At 42.9% G+C, this 27,510-nt stretch overlaps 1 protein-coding gene across 1 annotated transcript in view; it reads right to left on the minus strand.

Moving 5' to 3' along the window:
- Positions 1-27,510, minus strand: part of LOC126175942 (phospholipase A1-like) — a 103,030-nt gene that overhangs the window by 52,624 nt on the left and 22,896 nt on the right. Inside the window, exon 3 of the mRNA XM_049923019.1 lies at positions 20,610-20,731. Within this exon, the coding sequence (XP_049778976.1) occupies positions 20,610-20,731 (122 nt within the window). The remainder of the gene's footprint in view (positions 1-20,609; positions 20,732-27,510) is intronic.

Consider the following 27,510-nt stretch of genomic DNA (forward strand, 5'->3'; position numbering starts at 1 on the left):
AAAAATTATTTTATTGACTTGTATATTATGAGTATGCAAACCACTGTTTAGCTGCAATTGAGAAGTGAGTGTAGGAATTCAAGACCCTGAAAAAGTTTGTGAGATCTACAGTAATGTACTTTACACAATATTGTTCCACTCCAGAATGAGTAATCACACACACCTAAATTTTTTGAAGTTTTGACTCAGCAAGTTCAGAGTCAAGCAGGCAAATTTATACCCGGTGTGCCAATCAGTATGTAAACATGGAGTGTCACTACACAAACTGCGAGCAAGGAAGCAAAACAGAAAACCATGCAGTACATCATAACAGGACAGTGTGAAGTAACATTCTGTAGTTGTGAGCACAAGAAGGCCACTGCAACAGTCACATGCTGTTGAAAGACCTGAGCTCAAAAACCCAGAATAATTATTGAGCCACAGCAATGAGGCAAGGAATGTTGAAAAGTCCAGTAACCAGAACAAATGTGCTCATCCAATTAGAGCCACCATGTCACAGGTGCAGGCTATGCTGCTTAAATAATTGGGCTTTTAGAGCTCACATTCACATTTAGTCATGCCACCATTCTGCCATGGCACAAGTACCAGAGAGAATAACAGTACTGAGTTGCAGCAAAGCCATGACAAGCTGATTGATGTGGTCTACAGCCACCTCAATGTATGCCAAAGCCATGGTCTGCCATTGCAGCCTATTTGGACATCACGGATAAGGAGAAGACACCTGTACCACCAGACCTCCTCCTACAGATGGTTGTTCGTGGTGACTGTCCTACATGACAACCATCACCCTGGATTACGCTGTCAGCTATGCTCAATTAAAAGCATGATGGGCCATCTATGAGAGCACTGAGATGTAGGCTGACTTGTGCTGTCAAAAATCTTGTAACAGACAGTGCCTATTTATCTTCCCCACTGGCACCCACATATCTCCAAGCTAGCCAGTGTTCAGTGACCTGTGGCACTATCACCATGACTCGCCAACGAGGTGGATTAGCAGTTCTCCTCAGTGTGCGCTGAGGTCCTCTCACTGCATGATGCTTGGCAGTATTTACATTACCCTGTGTATTCACACTGACAATAGAATGTCATTCCAGATATCCCTATCTATGTTACTAATCCCTCCTGGCAAAGCCTGACAACTCCCACACCACAGCTCGATCTGCTCGGGCCACTACATTTGATATCATGAAGTGGTTGCCAAATACTCTGACACTGCTACATTTGGTGGCAGCAGTAACAGTTGCCTCAACTATTTCTTGCTACCACATCTGCAGCCTTTGTACATTGTCTCAAAGTGATAGCACAATGTGATGCAGTAAGAGAATATTTTTATTGATAGATTTTTGTTTATGTATTTATCTTGCTTGGCCATGGAAGGACGACATAGAGACATTCATCGTGACCTTAAAGTTACCCTTGTCAGGTCAGAAGCACTTTCAGATCCATTGCAATTTAAGGGGGAATTGTAAACAGACATGTTTGACAGCAGTGGAGTGTCAGGGCATGAGTTGCCATGTACCAAGGGTGTGCCAGCCACACACAAGGAAGATGTGACTTACCAAAAGAAAGTGCTGGCAGGTCAATAGACACACAAACAAACACAAACATACACACAAAATTCTAGCTTTCGCAACCAATGGCTGCTTCGTCAGGAAAGAGGGAAGGAGAGGGAAAGACGAAAGGATGTGGGTTTTAAGGGAGAGGGTAAGGAGTCATTCCAATCCTGGGAGCGGAAAGACTTACCTTAGGGGGAAAAAAGGATGGCTATACACTCGCACACACACACATATATCCATCCACACATATACAGACTCAAGCAGACATAGGCAAAGAGTTAATAGAGGGAAACATTCCACATAGGAAAAATATATCTAAAAACAAAGATGATGTGACTTACCAAAAGAAAGCGCTGGCAGGTCGATAGACACACAAACATACACACAAAATTCTAGCTTTCGCAACCAACGGCTGCTTTGTCAGGAAAGAGAGAAGGAGAGGGAAAGACGAAAGGATGTGGGTTTTAAGGGAGAGGGTAAGGAGTCATTCCAATCCCGGGAGCGGAAAGACTTACCTTAGGGGGAAAAAAGGACAGGTATACACTCACACACACACACATATCCATCCACACATATACAGACACAAGCAGACGTATTAAAAGGCTAAGAGTTTGGGTAGAGATGTCAGTCGAGGCGGAAGTGCAGAGGCAAAGATGTTGTTGATTGACAGGTGAGGTATGAGTGGCGGCAACTTGAAATTAGCAGAGATTGAGGCCTGGTGGATAACGGGAAGAGAGGATATATTGAAGGGCAAGTTCCCATCTCCAGAGTTCGGATAGGTTGGTGTTAGTGGGAAGTATCTAGATAACCCGGATGGCATAACACTGTGCCAAGATGTGCCGGCTGTGCACCACGGCATGTTTAGCCACAGGGTGATCCTCATTACCAACAAACACTGTCTGCCTGTGTCCATTCATGCGAATGGACAGTTTGTTGCTGGTCATTCCCACATAGAATGCGTCACAGTGTAGGCAGGTCAGTTGGTAAATCACGTGGGTGCTTTCATACGTGGTTCTGCCTTTGATCGTGTACACCTTCCGGGTTACAGGACTGGAGTAGGTGGTGGTGGGAGGGTGCATGGGACAGGTTTTACACCACGGGCAGTTACAAGGGTAGGAGCCAGAGGGTAGGGGAGGTGGTTTGGGGATTTCATAGGGATGAACTAAGAGGTTACAAAGGTTAGGCGGACGGCGGAGAGACACTCTTGGTGGAGTGGGGAGGATTTCATGAAGGATGGATCTCATTTCAGGGCAGGATTTGAGGAAGTCGTATCCCTGCTGGAGAGCCACATTCAGAGTCTGATCCAGTCCCGGAAAGTATCCTGTCACAAGTGGGGCACTTTTGTGGTTCTTCTGTGGGAGGTTCTGGGTTTGAGGGGGTGAGGAAGTGGCTCTGGTTATTTGCTTCTGTACCAGGTTGGGAGGGTAGTTGTGGGATGCAAAAGCTGTTATCAGGTTGTTGGTGTAATGGTTCAGTGATTCCGGACTGGAGCAGATCCATTTGCCACAAAGACCTAGGCTGTAGGGAAGGGACCATTTGATGTGGAATGGGTGGCAGCTGTCATAATGGAGGTACTGTTGCTTGTTGGTGGGTTTGATGTGGACGGACGTGTGAAGCTGGCCATTGGACAGATGGAGGTCAACGTCAAGGAAAGTGGCATGGGATTTGGAGTAGGACCAGGTGAATCTGATGGAACCAAAGGAGCTGAGGTTGGAGAGGAAATTCTGGAGTTCTTCTTCACAGTGAGTCCAGATCATGAAGATGTCATCAATAAATCTGTACCAAACTTTGGGTTGGCAGGCCTGGATAACCAAGAAGGCTTCCTCTAAGCAACCCATGAATAGGTTGGCGTACGAGGGGGCCATCCTGGTACCCATGGCTGTTCCCTTTAATTGTTGGTATGTCTGGCCTTCAAAAGTGAAGAAGTTGTGGGTCAGGATGAAGCTGGCCAAGGTAATGAGCAAAGAGGTTTTAGGTAGGGTGGCAGGTGGTCCACGTGAAAGGAAGGGCTCCATCACAGCGAGGCCCTGGACGTGCGGAATATTTGTGTATAAGGAAGTGGCATCAATGGTTACAAGGATGGTTTCTGGGGGTAACAGATTGGGTAAGGATTCCAGGCGTTCGTGAAAGTGGTTGGTGTCTTTGATGAAGGATGGGAGACTGCATGTAATGGGTTGAAGGTGTTGATCTACGTAGGCAGAGATACGTTCTGTGGGGGCTTGGTAACCAGCTACAATGGGGCGGCCGGGATGATTGGGTTTGTGAATTTTGGGGAGAAGGTAGAAGGTAGGGGTGAAGGGTGTCGGTGGGGTCAGGAGGTTGATGGAGTCAGGTGAAAGGTTTTGTAGGGGGCCTAAGGTTCTGAGGATTCCTTGAAGATCTGCCTGGACATCAGGAATGGGATTACCTTGGCAAACTTTGTATGTGGTGTTGTCCGAAAGCTGACGCAGTCCCTCAGCCACATACTCCCGATGATCAAGTACCACTGTCGTGGAACCCTTGTCCGCCGGAAGAATGATGATGGATCGGTCAGCCTTTAGATCACGGATAGCCTGGGCTTCAGCAGTGGTGATGTTGGGAGTAGGATTAAGGTTTTTTAAGAAGGATTGAGAGGCAAGGCTGGAAGTTTAGAAATTCCTGGAAGGTTTGGAGGGCGTGATTTTGAGGAAGAGGAGGTTGGTCCCACTGTGACGGAGGACGGAACTGTTCCAGGCAGGGTTCAATTTGGATAGTGTCTTGGGAAGTTGGATCATTAGGATTAGGATTAGGATCATTTCTCTTCATGGCAAAGTGATATTTCCAGCAGAGAGTATGAGTGTAGGACAGTAAATCTTTGACGAGGGCTGTTTGGTTGAATCTGGGAGTGGGGCTGAAGGTGAGGCCTTTGGATAGGACTGAGGTTTCAGATTGGGAGAGAGGTTTGGAGGAAAGGTTAACTACTGAATTAGGGTGTTGTGGTTCCAGATTGTGTTGATTGGAATTTTGAGATTTTGGAGGGAGTGGAGCTGGAAGTGGGAGATTGAGTAGATGGGAGAGACTGGGTTTGTGTGCAATGAGAGGAGGTTGAGGTTTGCTGGAAAGGTTGTGAACGGTGAGTGAGTTGCCTTTCCGGAGGTGGGAAACCAGGAGATTGGATAGTTTTTTTAGGTGGAGGGTGGCATGCTGTTCTAATTTTTGGTTGGCCTGTAGGAGGATGCTCTGAACAGCCGGTGTGGATGTGGGAGAGGAAAGATTGATGACTTTTATTAAGGATAGGAGTTGACGGGTGTGTTCATTGGCTGAGTTGATGTGTAGGTGAAGGATTAGGTGGGTGAGGGCGATGGATTGTTCAGTTTGGAACTGGTATAGGGACTGATGGAAAGAATGGTTGCAGCCAGAGATGGGAACTTTAAGTGTGAGGCCTTTGGGGGTAATGCCAAATGTCAGACAAGCCTGATAAAATAAAATATGGGAGCGTAATCTGGCTAGGGCGAAGGCATGTAATGTTCAAAATAAACAATACTTTCAGCTTTGATGTGTAATGTTGGGTGCAGATTAATTTTTCAATGACCATGAACATGATTTATGACCCAAACCAGTTGAAATAAAATATAAAGTAAGTCATCATTTGTGTGTTATGCATTTTATAAAATATTTAGAAGCTAATAACTGCCTTTACAACATGTTAAATTATGTTTTTTGTATTTTAATTACAGTTTCTTCATTCATGTTTGTTGTTGTAAATGGCAGTTTAGATTACACAAAACCACTCACATGTGTTGCTGTTATGTGCGAGACCGTTACCACTTTGGCAGAGAAAGTACAGGCATTGTTAAATGTGGATTCCCAGTAACAGTAGTATAAAGAAGAATTACATAGTCAGGTTGAAGCTTTATGAGTTATTGAGCAACAACTGCACTTTGGTACAAGGGGACCTATCGCACACATCTTCTCAGTCCATCAGCAGCTAGGTTAATAATGCCTTTCTCTCACAAAATGACCAAAGATCTACATCTACAGACTCCACAATCCACCATACGGGGTGTGGCAGAGGGTACCCTGCATCACTACTAGTCATTTCACTTGCTGTTCACCTCATAAATAGAACAAGGAAAAATGACTATCTATAAGCCTCCATATGAGCTCTAATTTCTCGTATCATATCTCTGTGGTCCTCATGCACAATGTATATTGGAGGTAGTAGAATCATTCTGCAGTCACAGGGTTGCCATAAGTTACCCCAAGTGAAATTCCCTGATATTTCCCTGATTTCCAGACAAGTTTTAGCATTTTTCCATGACCAATTTTGAGATCTCAAGGGTAAGTTAAGACATAAGTTGACAATCTGTCTTTGCAGCTACAGTAGAAGAAACAATAGTGTAAATGAGGAACTAGCTTTAAAAAAAAAAGATGGTGTTTGCTGATGTGAGCAAAAATCTTAAGCACTAACATCAACATCTTTTGTATTGAACTGTTTTTAGATGGAGAAAGCAAGCCAAATGGTATATGTGTTGAAGCATGATTGGTGACAAAAAAATGCATTTCCTTGGAGTCACAAGAGAGATTTAAAATACCTTCACCAATTTCAGAAATAACCTCAGACACAAGTAGGCCTCTTGAAAGACATGCATAAGGTGGGGAAGAACTGTGTAAACCAATGCTGTAAGTGACTGCCAATAAACTGTTCATTTTACAATGTTCATTATTATTGGTTATTACCCACAGTGTTATATCTATTATTTTACAGGTATAATTGATTTTTCAGAGCATACAAATCACCAATGAGTGACACAATTTTCTTCTTCTTATCATCCATGCTTTCTAACATATAAACTACTTTTGAAGTGGCAAAATGTACTAGAACAAATAAAATGTCTATAAAACACCAGACTGTACAACATACTTGTGGTGAGACAGTTGCAATTCCTGAAATCCATTGCCCATGGCCCCTGGCCTGTTGAGGAGCACTGCAGTCCTGGGTCCACGGGTAAACCATGAAAATCTGCTGCATTATGCCACACACAAACAGACCCAGCCTACAGGCAGATTGGAGAGACTAGCTCTGACAGAAGGGGCTGCACTTTAGTGGGAATCGAATGGCTTCAGATGGGCCGGCATGATCCACTACAAATACCCGCAGAAATGACCTCCAATTATGCCTATCACAGAAACTCACTTGTGTGGCCAGCTGTTCATGAGCCACAGACAGCATGTTGATGAAATGAGACCACATGATCAATCTATGCAACAGATAACTTCTTCAAATACTCTGAGAAACAATAATGATGAGGATAGGTAACAACTCATCACAAAGATCATTGCTGAGCCACAGACAGACATGTAGAAAAGACAATCACAACCAATTTTCAGCCATAGCTTTTGTAAGAAAATGAGAGCACACACACATTCACAGAATCACTCAGACACAACTCAGGCACTGAGAAACAGACTCAAACAAACCACTGCTGACACCTCCCTGCCTCTTGTCGGCAGCTGCTAGGCTAGCAGCAAGACGTGGTGGCAGCACTGACTGCAAGCTGAGGGGAGTGGTAGGAAGGGAAGAAGCAGTAGGAATGAGGGAATAGAGAAGCGGTGAACGTACTCAACTGCACCCTGCCAGTGACGATGCATGACACCTCAGTTAACAAATCATTTTATCTACTGAGACAAAAATGGGATTTTTTCACGGTTTTTTTCTCAAATTTTCCTGATAATTCCCTAATTTCCATGATAAGTTCAAAATTCCCCTGATTTTCAGAACCTGTAGCACCCCTGAGTCAGTTTAAAATGCCGGTTCTGTAAATTTTCTCAATAGTATTCCTCAAAAAGAATGTTGCCTTCCCTATAGGGATTCCCATTTGAGTTCCTGAAGCATGTCCGTAACAGTTGCATGTTGTTTGAACTTATCAGTAACCAGCCTGCTTCTGAACTACTTCAATACAATGATATTAGGGCTACTACCACATTGTGTGGTTGGTCAATTGAGACTTCTCCTTGTGTCGTTAATTTAGAATGAACAGGTGTAGCTAAAGTATTAGTTTTCCCTCATGAAGTTCTTAGTAAGGCACAAACGCTCCAACAATTGCCCTACGGTTTGCGTTAGCATTATCACAAGCAAAATAGCACAAGGTTCTTCAGAGAAAAACTGAGTACTCCCATGCAATAACATAATGAATTGGTACAGGTCTTTTCAGCTATAAACTGGAATATTAGTGTGCAGGCATACAAACTGACACAAAATTCAGAAACCAATAGTGTCTTACTGCAGGAAGACAAAAATAGAGTTTTGGATCTTTCTTTGTGTGGTATTGCCGCCGAGATGTCATATGGAGTTAGGTAGGTATGTAGGGTACAAAATCCTGGTTACTTGGCCACACCTCTTCAAGTTGCTATGCAATGAAGAGAACTACTGTCAACATTTCAAATAAATCAGCAAAAGACAATTGGGAGAAGGCCATGCAGTGAACAAAGCATTACATGAAAATTCAGAAATGATAACAGACCAATCCATGCATGTCAAAATCAGTACTAAAAATGGTGGTACAGATAAATAAATGAGCAAACTAGCACAAAAGGTTGAAATCAGATGACAGTCTGAACAAGACAGATGACAACAAAGACTGATAAGAGGATTACATTAGAAGGAATGATGCCCTCAAGAGCTAATATGTCAACAAAAATAAGCAATTTTTGAAAATATAATATAAGTTGGATGAATAAAAAAATCTACTCACCAAGTGGCATTTGGAGCCAGTGGCAGAAAGGTTAAAGGAGAAGGAAGAGGAATGAAGGAAAGGGACTGGCAAGGTTTACAAAATGGGGAGACTTATGGAAAAGTTGCCTATAACCCTGAGTCAGGTGAAACTTATGAGACATGTTGGGAGGCAAAGGAACTACTTTCCATCACATGTAATATCAAATGGAAATATCACTTTGCAACACAATCTCAAAACTGTTTCAGCAGAAAACTTGACATTTAACCTGGTTTTGACCACTTCAGACCTTGATCACAGTTTCATCCACCACCACTACCTCAGACTGAGCCCTTACAAGTGTTCCAAGAACTCCAAACATCCAGCATTGCTTCACACGCCTTTCTCAGTCCCTACAATATGACCCTATGCTACCTCCTGTGGAACTTTAAGTTCTTCGTTCCCTAAAAATTGATGACACTATCACCAACTTCCCCACTGGCAAGTGACCTACTACTGTGGTACTTGACTGATGCGATTATGTAAGCAAGGATCTATGCCAGCTTTCTCACACTGCTATGAACAGAATCTGTCATTAAGGTCTCATCTCTGGAATACAAACTGATCTGCACTTTCCCCTTGAAAGCTTGGCCCCTCATAGTGACTAACAACTCAATCCATAGAAATCCTTACCCCACCCAAATCACACACTCCCACCTTTTACCTTCTTCCTAAAATACACAAACCGAATCACCCTGGCTGTCCCATAATTACTGACTTCAAAGCATCCACCAAATGTTCACTATATAATCAAAAGTATCCAGACACCCCCGAAAACATACTTTTTCATATTAAGTGCATTGTGCTGCCACCTACTACCAGTTACTCCATATCAGCAACCTCAGTAGTTATTAGACATCGTCAGAGAGCAGTATAGGGTGCCCCCTGGAACACACGGACTTCAAATGTGGTTAGGCAATTGGGTGTGACTTGTGTCATACATCTGTACACGAGATTTCCACAATCCTAAACATCCCTAGGTGCACTGTTTCTGATGTGATAGTGAAGTGGAAACATGAACGGATACATACAGCACAAAAACATACAGGCCAACCTTGTCTGTTGACTGACAGAGACTGCCGATAGTTGAAGAGGATTGTAATGTGTAATAAGCAGACATCAATCCAGACCATCACACAGGAATTGCAAACTGCATCAGGATCCACTGCAAGTACTATGACAGTTTGGTAGGAGGTGAGAAAACTTGGATTTCATGGTAGAGTGGCTGCCCATAAGCCACACATCACTCTGGTAAATGCCAAATGACGCCTCATTTGGTGTAAGGAGCATAAATATTGGATGTCTGAACAGTGGAGAAATATGTGTGGAGTGACAAATCATGGTACACAATGTGGCGATCTGCTGGAATCGTGTGGGTATGGCGAATGGCCAGTGAACGTCATCTGCCAGTGTGTGTAGTGCCAACAGTAAAATTCGGAGGCGGTGGTGTTATGGTGTGGTCGTGTTTTTCATGGAGGGGCTTGCACCCCTTATTGTTTTGTGTGGCACTATCATAGCACAGGCCTACATTGATGTTTTAAGCATCTTCTTGCTTCCCATTGCTGAAGAGCAATTCGGGGATGGTGATCGCATCTTCCAACACAATTGAGCACCAGTTCAAAATGCATGGCCTGTGACGGAGTGGTTACATGATAATAACATCCCTGTAATGGACTGGCAGGCACAGAGTCCTGATCTGAACCCCATAGAACACCTTTAGGATGTTTTGGAATGCCGACTTTGTGCCAGGCCACACAGACTGACATCAATACCACTCCTCGGTGCAGCACTCTGTGAAGAATTGGCTGCCATTCCCCAAGAAACCTTCCAGCACATGATTGAACGTATGCCAGCAAGAGTGGTAGCTGTCATCAAGGCTTAGGGTGGGCCAACATCATATTGAACTCCAGCATCAGTGATGGAGGGTGCCATGAACTTGTAAGTCATTTTCAGCCAGGTGTCTGGATATTTTTGATCACATAGTGTATATCTACCTTAGCTGATCAACACCTGCAACCCATAGTACAAATACTAATTTCCTATATTACAGGCACCAACCAATTCCTAGATCATCTGAAATTTGTGCCCATCTCCCTCTCACCCCACACCTACTTGTCACCATTGATGCGACCTCCATCTATACCAACATCCCCCATGTACTTGGTCTGCCTGCTGCTGAACATTATCCCAACCACTTGATTCCTTCTGGCTCACCTTAATCAACTTTATGCTTATAAACTTGAGGGAATAACTTAGGCACAAACAAGTTAACTGCAAAGAAACCATTGGTAACAGAAGAAATACTTGAGCTGATCGATGAAAGAAGGAAGTACAAAAATGTTCCAGGAAATTCAGGAATATAGAACTAAATGTCAATTAAGAATGACATAAATAGGAAGTGCAGGGAAGCTAAGGTGAAATACCTACATAAAAATTTGAAAAAAAAAGAAAAAAAAAGAAAAAAATGACACACAATTTAGAAAAGTCAAAATAGCCTTCAGTGAAATTAAAAGCAAGCACTATAACATTAAGATTTCAGTGGTAATTTCACTGCTAAATATAGAGGGGAGAATGGGATAGGCAGAAAGTGTACACTGAGGGCCTGTATGAAGGCGAGGACTCATCTGATGACTTGATAGAAGAAAAAATGGGAATTGATAAGGAAAAGGATAGGGGATCCAATCACAGAATTAGAATTTAGAAAGGCTTTGGGTGACTTAAAATCAAGCAAAATAAATAGGGATAGAGAACATTCCATTGGAATTTCTAAAATCATTGAGGGAAGTGGCAACAAAATTAATGTCACACAGTTCTCAAGAGCTGAGAAATGAGAGAATTATCACACAATCAGCTTAGCAGCTCATGCACCCAAGTTATGCACAAGAATAATATACAGGTGGATGGAAAAGAAAATTGAGGATCAGTTAGATGACAGTCAGTTTGGCTTTGGAGAAGCAGTTCTGATGTTGCAGTTGATAATGGAAGCAAGGCTGAAGAAAAATCAAGACATGTTCATTGAACCTGACAACCTGGAAAAAGTATCTGACAATGTAAAATGGCGCAAGCTGTTGGAAAGCTTGACAAAAACAGGGTAAGCTATTGAGAAAGATGGGTAATATACAATATCTACAAGAACCTAGAGTAACCAAGAGAAGACAAAAAGAGTGGAAGACCTAGAATGAAGAGTGTGGATGAAAAAGGGGTAAGACAGGGATGCAGTCTTTTGCCTCTGTTGTTCAATCTATACATAAAAGAAGCAATGAAGAAATAAAAGAAATGTTCATGAGTGGGGCTAAAATTCAAGGTGACAGGATACTGATGATAAAATTCACTGATGATATTGCTATCCTCAGTTGAAGTGAAGAAAAATTACAAGATCGAATGAATAGCATAAACAGTCTCATGAGTACAGAATACAGATTGAGAGATTGAGAGAAAATGAAAATTGAGAGAAAATGAAGAAAGATGAAAATAATGAGAAGTAACAGAGATGAGAGACTTAACATTAGAATTGGTGATTGCAAAGCAGGTGAAGTGAAGGAATTCTGCTACCTCTGCAGCAAAATAACCCATGACAGATGGAGCAAGGATGACATACAAAGCAGACTAACATTGGGAAAATGTGCATTCATGGCCAATACAAAACAACTAGTGTCAAACGTAGGTTTTAATATGATGAATAAATTTCTGAGGGAGGAGTGTTGCACCCCAGAATGAATACAGTGTCCATGCATAATTTTTTCAAAGTTTCTACTTGACAAGCTCAGAGACAAGAATGCCAACATGAACCTGGTGTGCCAATCAATGTCAACACGGTGCACCACCAATGTAGCAGAAGGCAAGGCACCAGTCAAGCAATGCCACATGCCCTCTCATGAGTGTGGTAGCAAAAGAGCAAAAACAAAATACATCATTACAGGGCAGTATGAAGTAACGCTCTCAAACTCCAGTCATCAGAGCGCCACTGCAATAGTCAAATATTGCTGAAAGGCCCAAACTCAATAATTCAGAATAATTATTGAGCCATCAAAACAAGGCCAGTAATGCTGACAAGTTCAATCAACCAGAGAAACTGAGTTCACCTGACTAGAGCCACAGTATCATAGGTGTATGCTACACTGCTTAAATAGCGGGGCTTGTGGACCTCACATTCACGTTCAGTCATGTCACCATTCTGTGTCTCCAGTACAAGAGGGAATGACAGTCTATTGCTGAGTCTGACACCCAGACACAGTCATCCCGATGTGAGCCAAAGCCGTGGTCTGTTGTTGCACCCTGCTTGGACACAGCACATGAGGAGACAAAAGATAGTCATAAATTTTCAAACAACTTACGGGTAATATTTTCAGCGACCGCTAATACACTCCTGGAAATGGAAAAAAGAACACATTGACACCGGTGTGTCAGACCCACCATACTTGCTCCGGACACTGCGAGAGGGCTGTACAAGCAATGATCACACGCACGGCACAGCGGACACACCAGGAACCGCGGTGCTGGCCGTCGAATGGCGCTAGCTGCGCAGCATTTGTGCACCGCCGCCGTCAGTGTCAGCCAGTTTGTCATGGCATACGGAGCTCCATCGCAGTCTTTAGCACTGGTAGCATGCCGTGACAGCGTGGACGTGAACCGTATGTGCAGTTGACGGACTTTGAGCGAGGGTGTATAGTGGGCAAGTGGGAGGCCGGGTGGACGTACCGCCGAATTGCTCAACACGTGGGGCGTGAGGTCTCCACAGCACATCGATGTTGTCGCCAGTGGTCGGCGGAAGGTGCACGTGCCCGTCGACCTGGGACCGGACCGCAGCGACGCACGGATGCACGCCAAGACCGTAGGATCCTACGCAGTGCCGTAGGGGACCGCACCGCCACTTCCCAGCAAATTAGGGACACTGTTGCTCCTGGGGTATCGGCGAGGACCATTCGCAACCATCTCCATGAAGCTGGGCTACGGTCCCGCACACCGTTAGGCCGTCTTCCGCTCACGCCCCAACATCGTGCAGCCCGCCTCCAGTGGTGTCGCGACAGGCATGAATGGAGGGACGAATGGAGACGTGTCGTCTTCAGCAATGAGAGTCGCTTCTGCCTTGGTGCCAATGATGGTCGTATGCATGTTTGGCGCCGTGCAGGTGAGCGCCACAATCAGGACTGCATATGACCGAGGCTCACAGGGCCAACACCCGGCATCATGGTGTGGGGAGCGATCTCCTACACTGGCCGTACACCACTGGTGATCGTCGAGGGGACACTGAATAGTGCACGGTACATCCAAACCGTCATCGAACCCATCGTTCTACCATTCCTAGACCAGCAAGGGAACTTGCTGTTCCAACAAGACAATGCACGTCCGCATGTATCCCGTGCCACCCAACGTGCTCTAGAAGGTGTAAGTCAACTACCCTGGCCAGCAAGATCTCCGGATCTGTCCCCCATTGAGCATGTTTGGGACTGGATGAAGCGTCGTCTCACCCGGTCTGCACGTCCAGCACGAACGCTGGTCCAACTGAGGCGCCAGGTGGAAATGGCATGGCAAGCCATTGCACAGGACTACATCCAGCATCTCTACGATCGTCTCCATGGGAGAATAGCAGCCTGCATTGCTGCAAAAGGTGGATATACGCTGTACTAGTGCCGACATTGTGCATGCTCTGTTGCCTGTGTCTATGTGCCTGTGGTTCTGTCAGTGTGATCATGTGATGTATCTGACCCCAGGAATGTGTCAATAAAGTTTCCCCTTCCTGGGACAATGAATTCACGGTGTTCTTATTTCAATTTCCAGGAGTGTATTTTGGTGGGAGTACACCCCGCCATTTTCAAGACAGTTGCCTTGAAAACGGCGGGGTGTATTCTCACCAAATTATCGGTGGTCACTGAAAATATTACCTGGATGAATACCTGTAAGTTGTTCAAAAATTGTATATGCCAGGAGAAACTCAGGTAGTCACATAAAGATTCATTTTATTCAACAAATTTTCCAAGACAATGCACCGATACTTTAGTATTACATAACAGTGGACATGGCAGCAGATGTATTGATGGAACCCTTCCCTGCACCAAAGTGTGAGAAGTGGGTTGGCATATTTAGATTTTTAATCTAAAATCCTAAACTTATGACTTTGTTCTTAATTTATATCACTGGTATAAAAACTGAGGGGAACATTGTACTTTCTTTGGTATTTGCAGATATTCCTATGCTCAAGTAGTTCTGGCTTTTGTTTACAGCGTGAGGATTTACTCAATTCTGTTCAACCTTGAACACAGTAAATACACTGTCTAACAAAAAAATGTAGCACCAAGAAGACATGGTTAGATGTCAATCTAATTTCGTACACATAAGCACCTTCAATAAGAATGTAAGAGATAGATTTGTAATTCTCTGTGACAAGTACAATAACCACTTGAAGTCATTAACTTTGTTTTCGTTTAGTGTTTTTACTGGGCCTGATAAGATAATACAAGGGGCACAAACTGCATCAAATGTCGAGTGATCACTATGAAGGACATGGAGACACTGTGTGGGGAACCATTGGGTATGACTACAGGTTATGGCTGATAGTGATTCAGGGAACTCAAAAGGCACAATAGCATGGCACAGACATCATGCAATCTCATGTATTACTGCTCACGTGTTAGTACCATGGCGTCATTTTTCATCAGGGCAATGCTCATCCACACACTATGCGCATTTCTATGAACTGTCTGTGTGATGTTGAGTTGCTCTTGTGGCCAGAAAGATCCCCAAATACATCATCCATAGAGGAATTTTTAGATATAAATTAAGAAAAAAAAATTATTAAAAAAATAAAAAATAAATAAATAAAAATAAAAAAACACACAAAAAAATAAAGTTGTTATATTAACTTAAGTATGTTGTTAAATTAACCTAATTATGTCATGTATTGGAAAATTCGACTCGTTCCACATCATTACGAAATATCGTATTCATGATCCATGGAACTAGTATTAATCTAATCTAATCTAATCTCTAATCTAATCTAATCTGTGTGAGACCAGCTCACAAGTCAACTCCAGCCCTGCCAGCATCTGGGATATGAAGGACCACCAGTTACAACAGTTGTGGACCCATCTGCTGTGGGAGGGGTTACAACGGCTGCATGACACCCTTCCCAACAAAAATAGTACACGCATCCAGGCCAGGGTCGGTACAATGTAATATGGATAATTTGGCTTGTACTTCCAAGTTATTTGCAAATTTTACTCAGGATTGTAATCACTGAAATAATGCCACCATGTAGCTTCATTTCATTCCCTTCTACACTTCTGGGTGTTTCACTTTTTTCATCATGCAATGTATATACATGGCAAGTGAAACAAGGTTTTTGGCAAATAGTAATACATGGAGGGACACACAATTTTATTACTTGGTTAATACTTTTATCTCTTGTAATAACTAAAACACTGAATCAAGATTTTTTTTATTTTATAGGATAATATAGTTCTTTGTAATCACATTCAGAAGGTCTTAAAAAGATGAGCACTCTTTTATAAATCTAGTTAATGCTGGCACTGAAACCTCATAAAATGTTTGAGAAATGTGCTGCAACTGAAAAGGTAGGATGGCTGCAAGTGGCTATTGAGATCTCTCATGACAGGTGACCATCACTGTATCCAGCATTTTGATTGTTTACTTTTTCCCACAAATGTTGTTCACTTTGACATGCGTCACAAATGTCGTTCACTTTGACATGAGTATGAACACACATTTGAAATTGTTTCCATAAGTTTTTCTGTGATATGCTAGAAGATAGTTCCAATTACAAAAATTGTGTCTGTCCCCATATTTATGTCATATACACTGAGGTGACAAAAGTCATGGGACAATGATATGCACATATACAGATGGTGGCAGGAGCACATATACAGATGGTGGCAGTATTGCATACACGAGGTATACAATATACAAGAGCAATGCATTGGTGAAGCTGTCATTTGTACTCAGGCAATACAGATGAAATGGTTCCGAAGTGATTAGGCCGCACAATGAGAACTGACATACTTTGAAAGTGAAATTGTAGTTGGAGCTACATGCATGGGACATTCTATTTCAGAAATCATTCAAAGATCCACAATGCCAAAAGTGTGTTGAGAATGCCAAATTTCAAAGATTATCTCTCATCATGGAACAATACTGTGGCTGATGGCCTCCACTCAGCAACCGAAAGAGGTGGTGCTTTCTTGAGCTGTCAGTGCCGACAGACAAGCACCTCTGCATGAAATAACCACTGAAATCAATGCAGGATGTACGATGAATGTATCCATTAGGACAGTATGATGAAATTTGGCATTAATGGGCTATGGCAGCAGATGACCGAGTTCCTTTCCTAACAGCACGACACCACCTTCAGCACTTCTCCTGTGCATATCACCATATCGGTTGGACCTTACGCGACTGAAAAACCGTAACCTAGTCAGATGAGTTCAACTTCAGTTTGTCAGAGCTGATGGTAGGGTTCAAGTGTGGCACAGACCCCACAAAGCCACAGACCCTACTTGTCAACAAGACACTGTGCAAGGTGGTGCTGGCTACACAATAGTATGGGCTGTGGAAGTGGTATGTTTGGCTACATGGAGACCATTTTCAACCATTCATGGACTTCATGATGCAACTGTCACTGGGGCACAACTAATAGCAGTTGGTTTGAAGAACATTCTGGACAATTCAAGTGAATTACTCGGCCACCCAGATTTCCCTACATGAATTCCATTGAACATTTATTGGACATAATTGACATATCAGTTCTTACACAAAATCCTGCACCAGGAACCATTTTGCACTTATGGATTGCTATAGAGGCAGCGTGGCTCAGTTTTTCTGCAGGGGACTTCTAGTGACTTGTTGAGTTCATGCCACATCTAGTTGCTGCACTATAAATGGGCAAAAGGGGTCCAACATGACTATTAGGGAGTATCCTGTGACTTTTGCCACCTCAGTATGCAGAAGCTCCAAGCAGAAATCTGTTTAATCTTAGAAGTTTAGGCCTATTTCTTGCTGCGTGTAATAACAGTGCCTTGCATGAAAGATAAATTTGTCAGTGTTTACACCACAACAGTTCATTATGGTCGAGATGCCATTTGGTTTGGATACAATTCTGGCACACTTCAGCAAAATAGTTTCAGTGCCAACATTAAAAAATGTTACAGGATTTAACCCATCTCTTCAAGAGCTTTCAAATGTATCTGAAATAAAGTGCCTGTACAAAAAGGGGATATCTTAGAAATGAGTAACTATGAATGTGTACAAGGGGGTAAAAAAAAAAATACATTGCAGTGGGTGGAGTTTGTGTAGTATGCATTCTGCCACATGGTGGGTACAGTGTAACTCACTGCCAGTTCAGAGCCACCTGTCTCATTGACCTGGCTTGTTCTGTTCATCTACAGTGATTGGTTTTGCAAGTGCTGTTTCATTCTCGTTTCATTTTTTATGATCACAAGTTTAAGTGAACAATGTGCACCTGTGAAATTTTGTTTTCTATTCAATAATAATGCTGCTGTAGCTGTTTTAATGTTGAAAACAGCTTGCCAAGATGATGCTATGGGAAAAACTCAAGTGTTTGAGTGGTTTGCTCGATTTAAAAATGGCGACATGTCGATTGATGACAAACTTCATTCTGGACATCCACCAAGTGGCAGGCAGGAGACTGGTTCTTCCATCACAACAATGCACTTGCACACACGGCCATTTCTGTTAGACAGTTTTTGGCTAAAAATGGCATGGTTCCACTGTCCCATGTACTTTATTTGCCTGACCTGGCTCCACACAACTTTTTCTTATTTCCATTCATGAAAAGGGGTATGAAAGGAGACCAATTTGACAACACTGAGAAGTCAAGAAAAGAATGAGAGGAGCTGTTAGCAATTTCTAAAGATGACTACAAAAAATGTTTTGAACACTGGAAGCATCACTGGGACAAATGAATTAGTTGTAATGGGGAGTTCTCTGAAGGAGATAAAGTTATTTTGTAAACAATCTGAATATATAAAACTTTTAAAAATTATCCCTCCTTTTTTTTGGTGGGGGGGGGGGGGAATGTTACCCCCATCACATCGTTAGTGTCACCCTTCTCAAAAGTGATAGAAAATATCATGGAACCCTCCTTTTCTATTCTTATATTGTTGACATTAGGGTCTCTACAAATAATGCTCAAATTACCTTCTTTGCTGATGATACAAGTGCTGTAATAAGGAACCTAGATCAGGCATTGCCAAGTACTACTAATGGAGCTCTAAGAGTACATACAAAACTAGTGTGACACAAATTCCTGACTTAAATCATTCAAAAATCAATTTTATTTGTTTTAGCAAAACAGGATCTCAGCAAGAACCCATTCAGTATTAATAACCAATAAACAGAAATGACAACTACCACTAAAATCTTGTGTTTTAATCTTGATGAAAATTTAGACTAGATCGTCTATTTTCTACATCTCACAAATCAACTGAACCCTGTCTGCTTTGCTTTACATTTAGTCTGAAAAATGTGCAGCATAAACTGTGAAAAAAGCTATACATTTTTCATATTTCCACTGTGTAGTTATGTATGCGATCACACTCTGGGGACAACAGATCTCAACACAGTTTTCACCGGACAAAGAAAGAATAATTAGAAAAAGTTGCAGATTAAAATGCTTGTTCAGCTGAAGATACTCCTCTTTTTCTTGGTTCTATATAAAAAAATGTAATTAGCATAAAATTAGGATAAGTTGAGAACTGCTTTGGATCAACATCCATACGCACAAAAACATCCATGTAATAAGGGTACATAAAGCCATCACACATAAACAGTTGAACATATTGGGTATTTCACTGTACAAGCAGCTCCTTGATTCTACAAAAGCAATTAAGAAGATTACTGTGTTCAGGAACACAGATTTCAAATATCTCATGGTAACCTGCTTCTGTGGAGTGAGTGATTACTTGCATCAAATGCAATAAATAGTTGTTGAATATTACAGAAAGATCTATGGCATCATTATTTACATGAGGTGTTAATGTCATGTAATTATGCAATAATTTTTTCTGCTCCTGTTATACTAGCCTGTGTATTATTTTGGACTTATGTTTTGTTATCAAATCAAATTGTATTTTTATCTGCATTGTGTCACACAAAGTTTGATTTTAGCTTATATCCTGAAATTGGAAAAAATGATGCACTCCATACAGATTAAGTGACTGATTACATGTTCTTTTACTTTTTATACTTTCTGATGACACAATCCCATTATAATTTCCACAATGCCATCTTTTAAGCCCACTGTTTCAAATGACTAAATATTTTGATGTTTCCACCATTCTATTTATTCAAGACTGTTATGACTGCATTACAAGATCCCACAAAACTACAGAGCAGTGAAACTGTTTCTCCTCATAACACAAGGAACAGAAAACAATTGCAATGCATTTCAAATTTTTGAAAAAGTACCTAAATACATTGGTGTAAAGTTAATACAAGCATTACTAAACCTCAAAACTGAGAATATGTTCCCTGCATCCCTAAAAAGGTTTTTGAAAGGAGAAGTACTCTACAGTGTGTCTGAATACAGAAGCAGATAGTGAGGAGAAGTTGATGCCATGAATGATGAACACAATGTACAATATTAAGGTAGACTAGAATTACAAATTAGTGCAAGGAACTAAACTAGAATTAAAACTACTCATGTACAATATAAGATTCACAAAAATGTATTTTTAACTCTGGTGTTAATCATTTAGCATTAAGTACATACTGTGCAAGCTGATTTATGTTATTAATGTGTAGCCTATTATATGTGTATTGTCTAGATGTAAGCAAAATGACATGTCCTATATTACAAGTACATACACGTACAAAAGGTAACTTATGGAACCAATAAAAAATCACAATCACAGTCTTCAGACTGAAGGCACACGCTGCAAGTAGTTTCTGTTGTTTTGTCAATAACACTTGACAATGCAATGAAAACCACTTGTGACAGGTGCCTTTAGTTTGGAAATGATCACTGGTTGGTCAAAAGTAGCTACTGAAAGATGGCATTGTGAAATGGTCAAATGACTATCGTAAATGATGCAAAATATTGAAGAAAGTATTCAAATATGTCTCAATAATTTTTATTGCAGTGGATACTCTTTATTACATCAAACTGTGTGTTTCTTTGATGAAATCCATATGGTACTGCATTGTATCTGAATGAATTAATGATATGAAGTAAAAGACAGCATAAATATTTAAATCCAGTTGCAGTGCAATACTTGTCTTAGCAGAATAGAAAAGAATTGATTTCTGTTACGTTAAGTGGCAACTATATATCATTATTGGAGCTCCTTACCATTCTTTATGTGGTCCAGATCACTACTTTTACTCATCCAACCGTGAGCGAGCATTACAGTAGGCCATTTGGAGTCAAAGCCTCCAATGTTATCACAGTCAATGACACTTGTATCATTATTCCTAGAAAGAAATGTTGTATTGGTGTGACAAATTCATTTTTATTGCCATATCAAAAAAGTTACAGCTGCTATGAACATTTCAGATTTGGACACCCAAAGGCAGCCAATAATCATTTGCTAATGTGTTACAGCACACTGTAAATATCACACTTAAATCATGCCATTTCTCTTCAAATGTATAATGGTATGAACATAAAATGGACAAATGCAGTCTTTGTAGCATTCTCTACATATAACTAGAAACCAATGGTGAGTGCTGAAATTATGGTCAGACATGCTATGATCAACTCAGGCAGGGAATACAGCTGTCCGTTTCTGACTGTGCATACCTTGATATGACGTCATCCCTTTTGGCACTACGGGTGCTCCATTGCTCACATCACCTGGTCAGTATTTTTACTTGAAAGTGCATGTAAAGTAATGTGTAAGCAATGTAGCAAATTCTGTAGTTGATGTGTTAAATAGACACTTTCCCAGTAGAACTTCAGATGAGAAAGTGAGAGTTAAAAAGTGTGGCTAACCTACTCAAATTTAAATATAACATGGGGAATACATGAGACAGGGGTCCACTCTGGCTCACACTCTTGGGACAAGGCTCATTGATTTGGCTAAAACTTTGTGAGTAGAAGCAAGTAAATGCCTCATTCAAGTGCCTAAAATATTTTGTATGAGTGGGCCATAGGAAAAGGTAAAATGCTCTCTAACTCATTGGTATTGAATTGGTTCAGTTCCCACTGTTACCATCTTTCATCTTCTTCTTTTCTTTCTCCCCCCCCCCCCCCCCCCCCACACACACACACACACAATGTTAAACTACTAATTACAAAATTTCAAAATTTAAATACACGTAAATAGTTCAATTTATACATGTAAACTTAATATATTCAATTTAGTTATGATTACTACTCTTGTACATCAAAAGGCTATAAGAGTTAGTAAAAAAAGTGAGTACATGAGCAAATTTATTATGAACGTGTATGAAAAGAGTTGGAGCTGGGTGTGATGTTCCCAATGTGTTTATTTTTGTAATACTGTAGCACACTGGTAAAATTTTACATGTGCTATCATTGTGAATATCCAGTTTTATGTCACAGGCACCTAAACAGCACTGGAAAACATTAGAGAAAGGATATTATTAGTAGCCTGTTAGAATGCCATCCCAAGTTGTGAGAGTAGTGTGAGTAGTGCAGTGTGATGCAGGTCCCGTGGTCTCAATTCATAGGATTTGTAAAAATAATTCATATACAGTTTCGTACTAAAAAGAGCCAAACAGCCTGTCAGCAAGTTCATTGCCAGGGATTCCAATGCGTCGTGGGGTCCACACAAACACCACGGAATGGCGGGACTGTTCCAGGCCATAGATGGACTCCTGAATGGACGCTATCAGAGGATGGCAAGAGTAGCACTGGTCGATAGCTTGTAGGCTGCTCAATGAGTCAGTACACAGGAGAAATGACTCACCAGGGCATGAGCGGATGTACTCAAGAGCACGAGATATTGCCGCCAGCTCTGCAGTGAAAACACTGCAGCCAACTGGCAAGGAGTGCTGCTCAATATGTCCTCCATGAACATATGCGAAGCCCACATGACCATCAGCCATTGAGCCGTCAGTGTAAACAACTTCAGAGCCCTGGAACACGTCAAGAATCAAGAGGAAGTGACACCATGGAGGCGTAAGTGAATGGACCGCAAGTAGAGGTGGTAAAGGGAAGGACTCCAGTTCGGAGAGAAGGGGCCACACATGAACCACAATCGTTAGCACCGATCTCGGCCGCCGATGTGGGAGATGGACTGCCGTGGACAGGAAAAGGAGACAATAATTTGGATGCTCAGGGGAACTATGAATTTGTGCTGCATAACTGGCGAGCAGTTGTGCACGGCTGATCTCCAGTGGAGGGACACCAGGCTTCACCAGTACGCTGGTCACTGGACCCATCCTAAAAGCTCCTGTCACTAATCAAACCCCACAGTGGGGCACAGGGTCAAATTAATGCAAAGCTGAAGGAGCTGCTGAACCATAAACCACACTCCCATAGTCAATTCAAGGGCTCTGTAGAGCTGCAGCAGCGTACAGCGATCTGTACCCCAATTGGTATTGCTCAGGCAGCAGAGAGCATTGAGGTGCTGCCAGCACTTCTGCTTAAGCTGATGATGATGGGGGAGCCAAATCAATTGAGCATCGAAAACCAGTCCTAGGCATTGATATGTCTCACCACAGTGAGTAGATCATCATTAAGGTAAAGTTCGGTTTCCAGATGAACAATACGACGCCGACAGAAGTACATGACACATGACTTTGCAGTTGAAAACTGAAAGCCATGGGCTAGAGCCCCTGACTGCACCTTGTGGATGGCTCCCTGGAGGCGCCGCTCAACAACAACAATACTGGAGCAGCAGTATGAAATGCAGAAGTCATCTGCATACAGAGAAGGTGAGACAGAGGGCCCAACAGCTACTGCTAGACCGTTAATAGCCACTAAAAATAGAGATGTGAAACAAATACTAACAAAGAGATAGAGGGGCTGGCCAGTACTTACCTCAGCTCAGTACAGCTGATAGATTCACAAAAAACAGAACCAAAAATTTACGTTCCTAGCTTTCGGAACAAATGTTCCTTCATCAGGGAGGAGAGAGGGGAAAGAAAGGGAAGAAGGGAAAGTGGATTCAGTTACTCACAACTCAGGTTATGAAGCAACAGGGAAAGTAAAACAGGAAGGGTAGCAAGGATGGAGGCATGGTTGTCAGAGGGAAGCCAAAGATATTCTACTGTAAGTACTGTGCCAGCTTCAAACCAAAGAGGATGCATACAGAAGTAAAGAGGTATACAGTATAAAGATAAACACAACTATGTAGGATGAAAAGATGCGTGAATGGCTAAAGAGGAAAGGGAAAGAGGAGAAGACTGAAGAGTAAATGGGAGTGAGGTTGTTTAACGTAGATTCAGTCCAGGGGGAGGGCGGGATGAAAGGATGTGTTGGAGTGAAAGTTCCCATCTCTGCAGTTCAGAGGGACTGGTGTTGGGTGGGAGGAACCAAATCGCACATATGGTGTAGCAGGTTCCTAGGTCCCTAGAATTATGCTGGAGGGCATGCTCCGCTACTGGGTATTGGACATCTCCTATGCAGACAGTTCATCTGTGTCCGTTCATGCGCTCAGCCAGTTTAGTTATACCGATGTAAAAGGCTGTGCAGTGCAGGCATGTCAGCTGATAAATGACATGTGTAGTTTTACACGTGGCCCTGCCTTGAATTGTGTATGTTTTACCAGTAGCGGGGCTGGAGTAGGTGGTTGTGGGAGGATGCATAACTGCCATCCATTCCACATAAAACGTTCCCTTCCCTACAGCCTAGGTATTCGTGGCAAATGTATCTGCTCCAGTGATGAATCCCTCAACAATTACACCAATAACCTGACCAGTGCTTTCCTCTCCCACAACTATCCTGCAGACCTTATCCACAAACAGATCTCCCGAGCAATACATTCCTCCCTCCCGAGCAATACATTCCTCCCCGTCCAACAACAATGTTCCTACCCCCAGACCACACAGAAACATCCCCCTTGTCACCCAATATTATCCTGGCCTCGAATACATCAACAAATTACTCTGCCAGGGATATGACTTTCTCAAGTCAACCCCTGAAATGAGATCATCCCTTGACAAAATTCTCCCCACACCACCCACAGTTGCCTTTCGTTGCCCCCCTAACCTCCGTAACATCCTTGTTAAACCCTACAATATTCCCATACTACCTTCTCTATCCAGCAGTTACTACCCCTGTAACCAACCCTGCTGCAAAACCTGCCCCATGCATCCCCCCACAACCACCTACTCCAGCCCCGCTACTGCTAAAACATACACAATTCAAGGCAGGGCCACATGTGAAACTACACATGTCATTTATCAGCTGACATGCCTGCACTGCACAGCCTTTTACATCGGTATAACTAAACTGGCTGAGCGCATGAACGGACACAGACGAACTGTCCGCCTAGGAGATGTCCAATACCCAGTAGCGGAGCATGCCCTCCAGCATAATTCTAGGGACCTAGTAACCCGTTACACCGTATGTGCCATTTGGCTTCTCCCACCCAACACCAGTACCTCTGAACTGCGGAGATGGGAACTTGCACTCCAACACATCTTTTCATCCCACTATCCCCCTGGACTGAACCTACGTTAAACAACCTCACTCCCATTTACTCTTCAGTCTTCTCCTCTTCCCCTTTCCTCTTTAGCCATTCACGCATCTTTTCATCCTACATAGTTGTGTTTATCTTTATACTGTATACCTCTTTACTTCTGTATGCATCCTCTTTGGTTTAAAGCTGGCACAGTACTTACAGTAGAATATCTTTGGCTTTCCTCTGACAACCATGCCTCCATCCTTGCTACCCTCCCTGGTTTCCTTTCCCTGTTGCTTCATAACCTGGGTTGTGAGTAACTGAATCCATTTTCCCTTCTTCCCTTTCTTTCCCCTCTCTCCTCCCTGATGAAGGAACATTTGTTCCGAAAGCTAGGAACGTAAATTTTTGGTTCTGTTTTTTGTGTATCTACCAGCTGTACTCAGCTGAGGTAAGTACTGGCCAGCCCCTCTATCTCTTTGTTAGTATTTGTTTCACAACTAAAAATAGAGAGACACTCAGTTCAGAGCCCTGCAGGACTCCATTCTCCTGGATATGGATGGAACTATGGGAGTAACCAACTTGGACAAGGAAAGTACCGAGCAACAGGAAGTTTTGGATAAAAATCGGGAGTCGTCCCCGGAGACCCCACCCATACGATGTAGCAAGGAGACAATGTTGCCAAGTCATGTCATATGCTTTACGTAAGTCAAAAAAGACGGCAATCAGGTGTTGCCATCTAGAAAAGGCTGTTCAGATGACAGACTCGGTGGACACAAGATTATCAGTGGTAGAGAAAACCTAAGGGAAGCCGCCCTGACATGGAGCCAGCAAGCCATGTGACTCCAGGACCCAACCCAATCTCCGACATACCATACATTCCAACAGCTTACAAAGAAAGTTCGTGAGGCTAATGGGCTTATAGCTATCCACATCAAGTGGGTTTTCACCGGGTTTGAGTACCGGAATGATGGTGCTTGAGATGGAAAGATGCCATTGCATCAGAGCTGGTTGAAGATGACAAGAAAATGTCGCTTGTAGACAGATGAGAGATGTTTAATCATCTGTTCATGGGCACTGAGGAGCTCCCACTCTGTAAATGGGGCATTATAGGATTCACTGCAGCGTGTAGTGAATGAGAGGACATTCCCTTCCAGCCACCGTTTGAGTGTGCGAAAGGCTGGGGGGTAATTCTCTGATGCAGAGGCTCGAGCAAAGTGCTCAGCAATCACATTTGCATTGATACATAACTCGCCATGTATGGCAACACCGGGGACAGCTGTTGGGGCCTGGTACCCGAAGAGACATTTGATCTTTGCCCAGACTTGGGAAGGTGACGTGTGGCACCCAATGGTGGAGACGTACCTCTCCCAACACACCTTCTTCCATTGTTTGATAAGGTAGTCAACATGGGCAGAGAGCTGTTTAAAGGTTATGAGGTGCTCGAGGGAAGGGTGCCTCTTATGCAGCTGTAGAGCTCGCCGATGCTCCGTAATTGCTTCAGCGACTTCCGGTGACCACCTAGGGAATGCCTTATGCCTCGGGTACCCTAAAGAGCGAGGGATCGTGTTTTCTGCCACAGAAACAATTGTGCTAGTCACCTGCTCAACCATCACATCGATGTTACCATGTGGGGGAGATTCAGTGGTGACAGCAGAGGTGAAAGTTCCCCAGTCCACCTAGCTCAAAGCCCATCTGGGCAGTCATCCATGTGCCTGTTGCTGGGGCAGTGACAGGAAGATGAGGAAGTGGTCACTACCACACAGGTTGTCAAGAGCTCTCCAGTGGAGAGATGGGAGAAGTCCTGGGATGTAAAGTGATAAATCAATGGCCGAGTAACTACCATGAGCCGCACTGAAATGTGTGGTGGTCCCAGTATTTAAGAGGCAGAGATCAAATTGCGACAGTAAAGTTTTGACATCTCTGCCTCAGCCTTAAGCATGGTACCACCCCACAAGGGGTTATGGGCGTTAAAATCTCCCAAAAGTAGGAAAGGTTTAGGGAGTTGATCAATCAGAGCAGCCAATACATTCAGGCGTACTGCACCATCTGGAGGAAGATATACATTGCAGACAGTTATTTCCTGTGTCGTCCTTATTCTGACAGCCACAGCTTCAAGAAGGGTTTGAAGGGGCCCATGTTCACTACAGACCGAGTTTATGACATAAACGCAAACTCCACCTGACACTCCATTATAGTCGCTACGGTTCCTGTAATATCCCTTATAGCCATGGAGGACAGGGGTTCGCATTGCTGGCAACCAGGTTTCCTGGAGGGCAATGCAGATAGCAGGTGTAAAGCTTAACAGTTGCCATAGATCAGCCAGGTGCTGGAAAAAACCACCACAGTTCCACTGGAGGATGACATCGCGAGATTGGGAATGCATGGAACATTCAATGAGGCAGTTTACGCCTCAGAGTCACCTGCTGCCACCGATTTATTGCCTGAGCAGTCTATATCCATTGTGTCTGAGGATCTGGCGAGATCTAGGTCCTCAGCGGACGCCAAAATCTCCACCCCATCCTCAGCCACAGGACTTCTAGGTAGCGGTGGTGTGGGTGCCACTGCAATTTCCTTGGTCTTAGGGGTTTTCTTTTTGAATTTCTCTTGCTGCTCCTTGGGTTTCCCTGGCTGGGAAGACTTCACTGGCTCAGGCTC

This window comes from Schistocerca cancellata, chromosome 3 (genome assembly GCF_023864275.1).
Source record: "Schistocerca cancellata isolate TAMUIC-IGC-003103 chromosome 3, iqSchCanc2.1, whole genome shotgun sequence".
In the NCBI taxonomy this organism is placed as follows: Eukaryota; Metazoa; Arthropoda; class Insecta; order Orthoptera; family Acrididae; genus Schistocerca; species Schistocerca cancellata.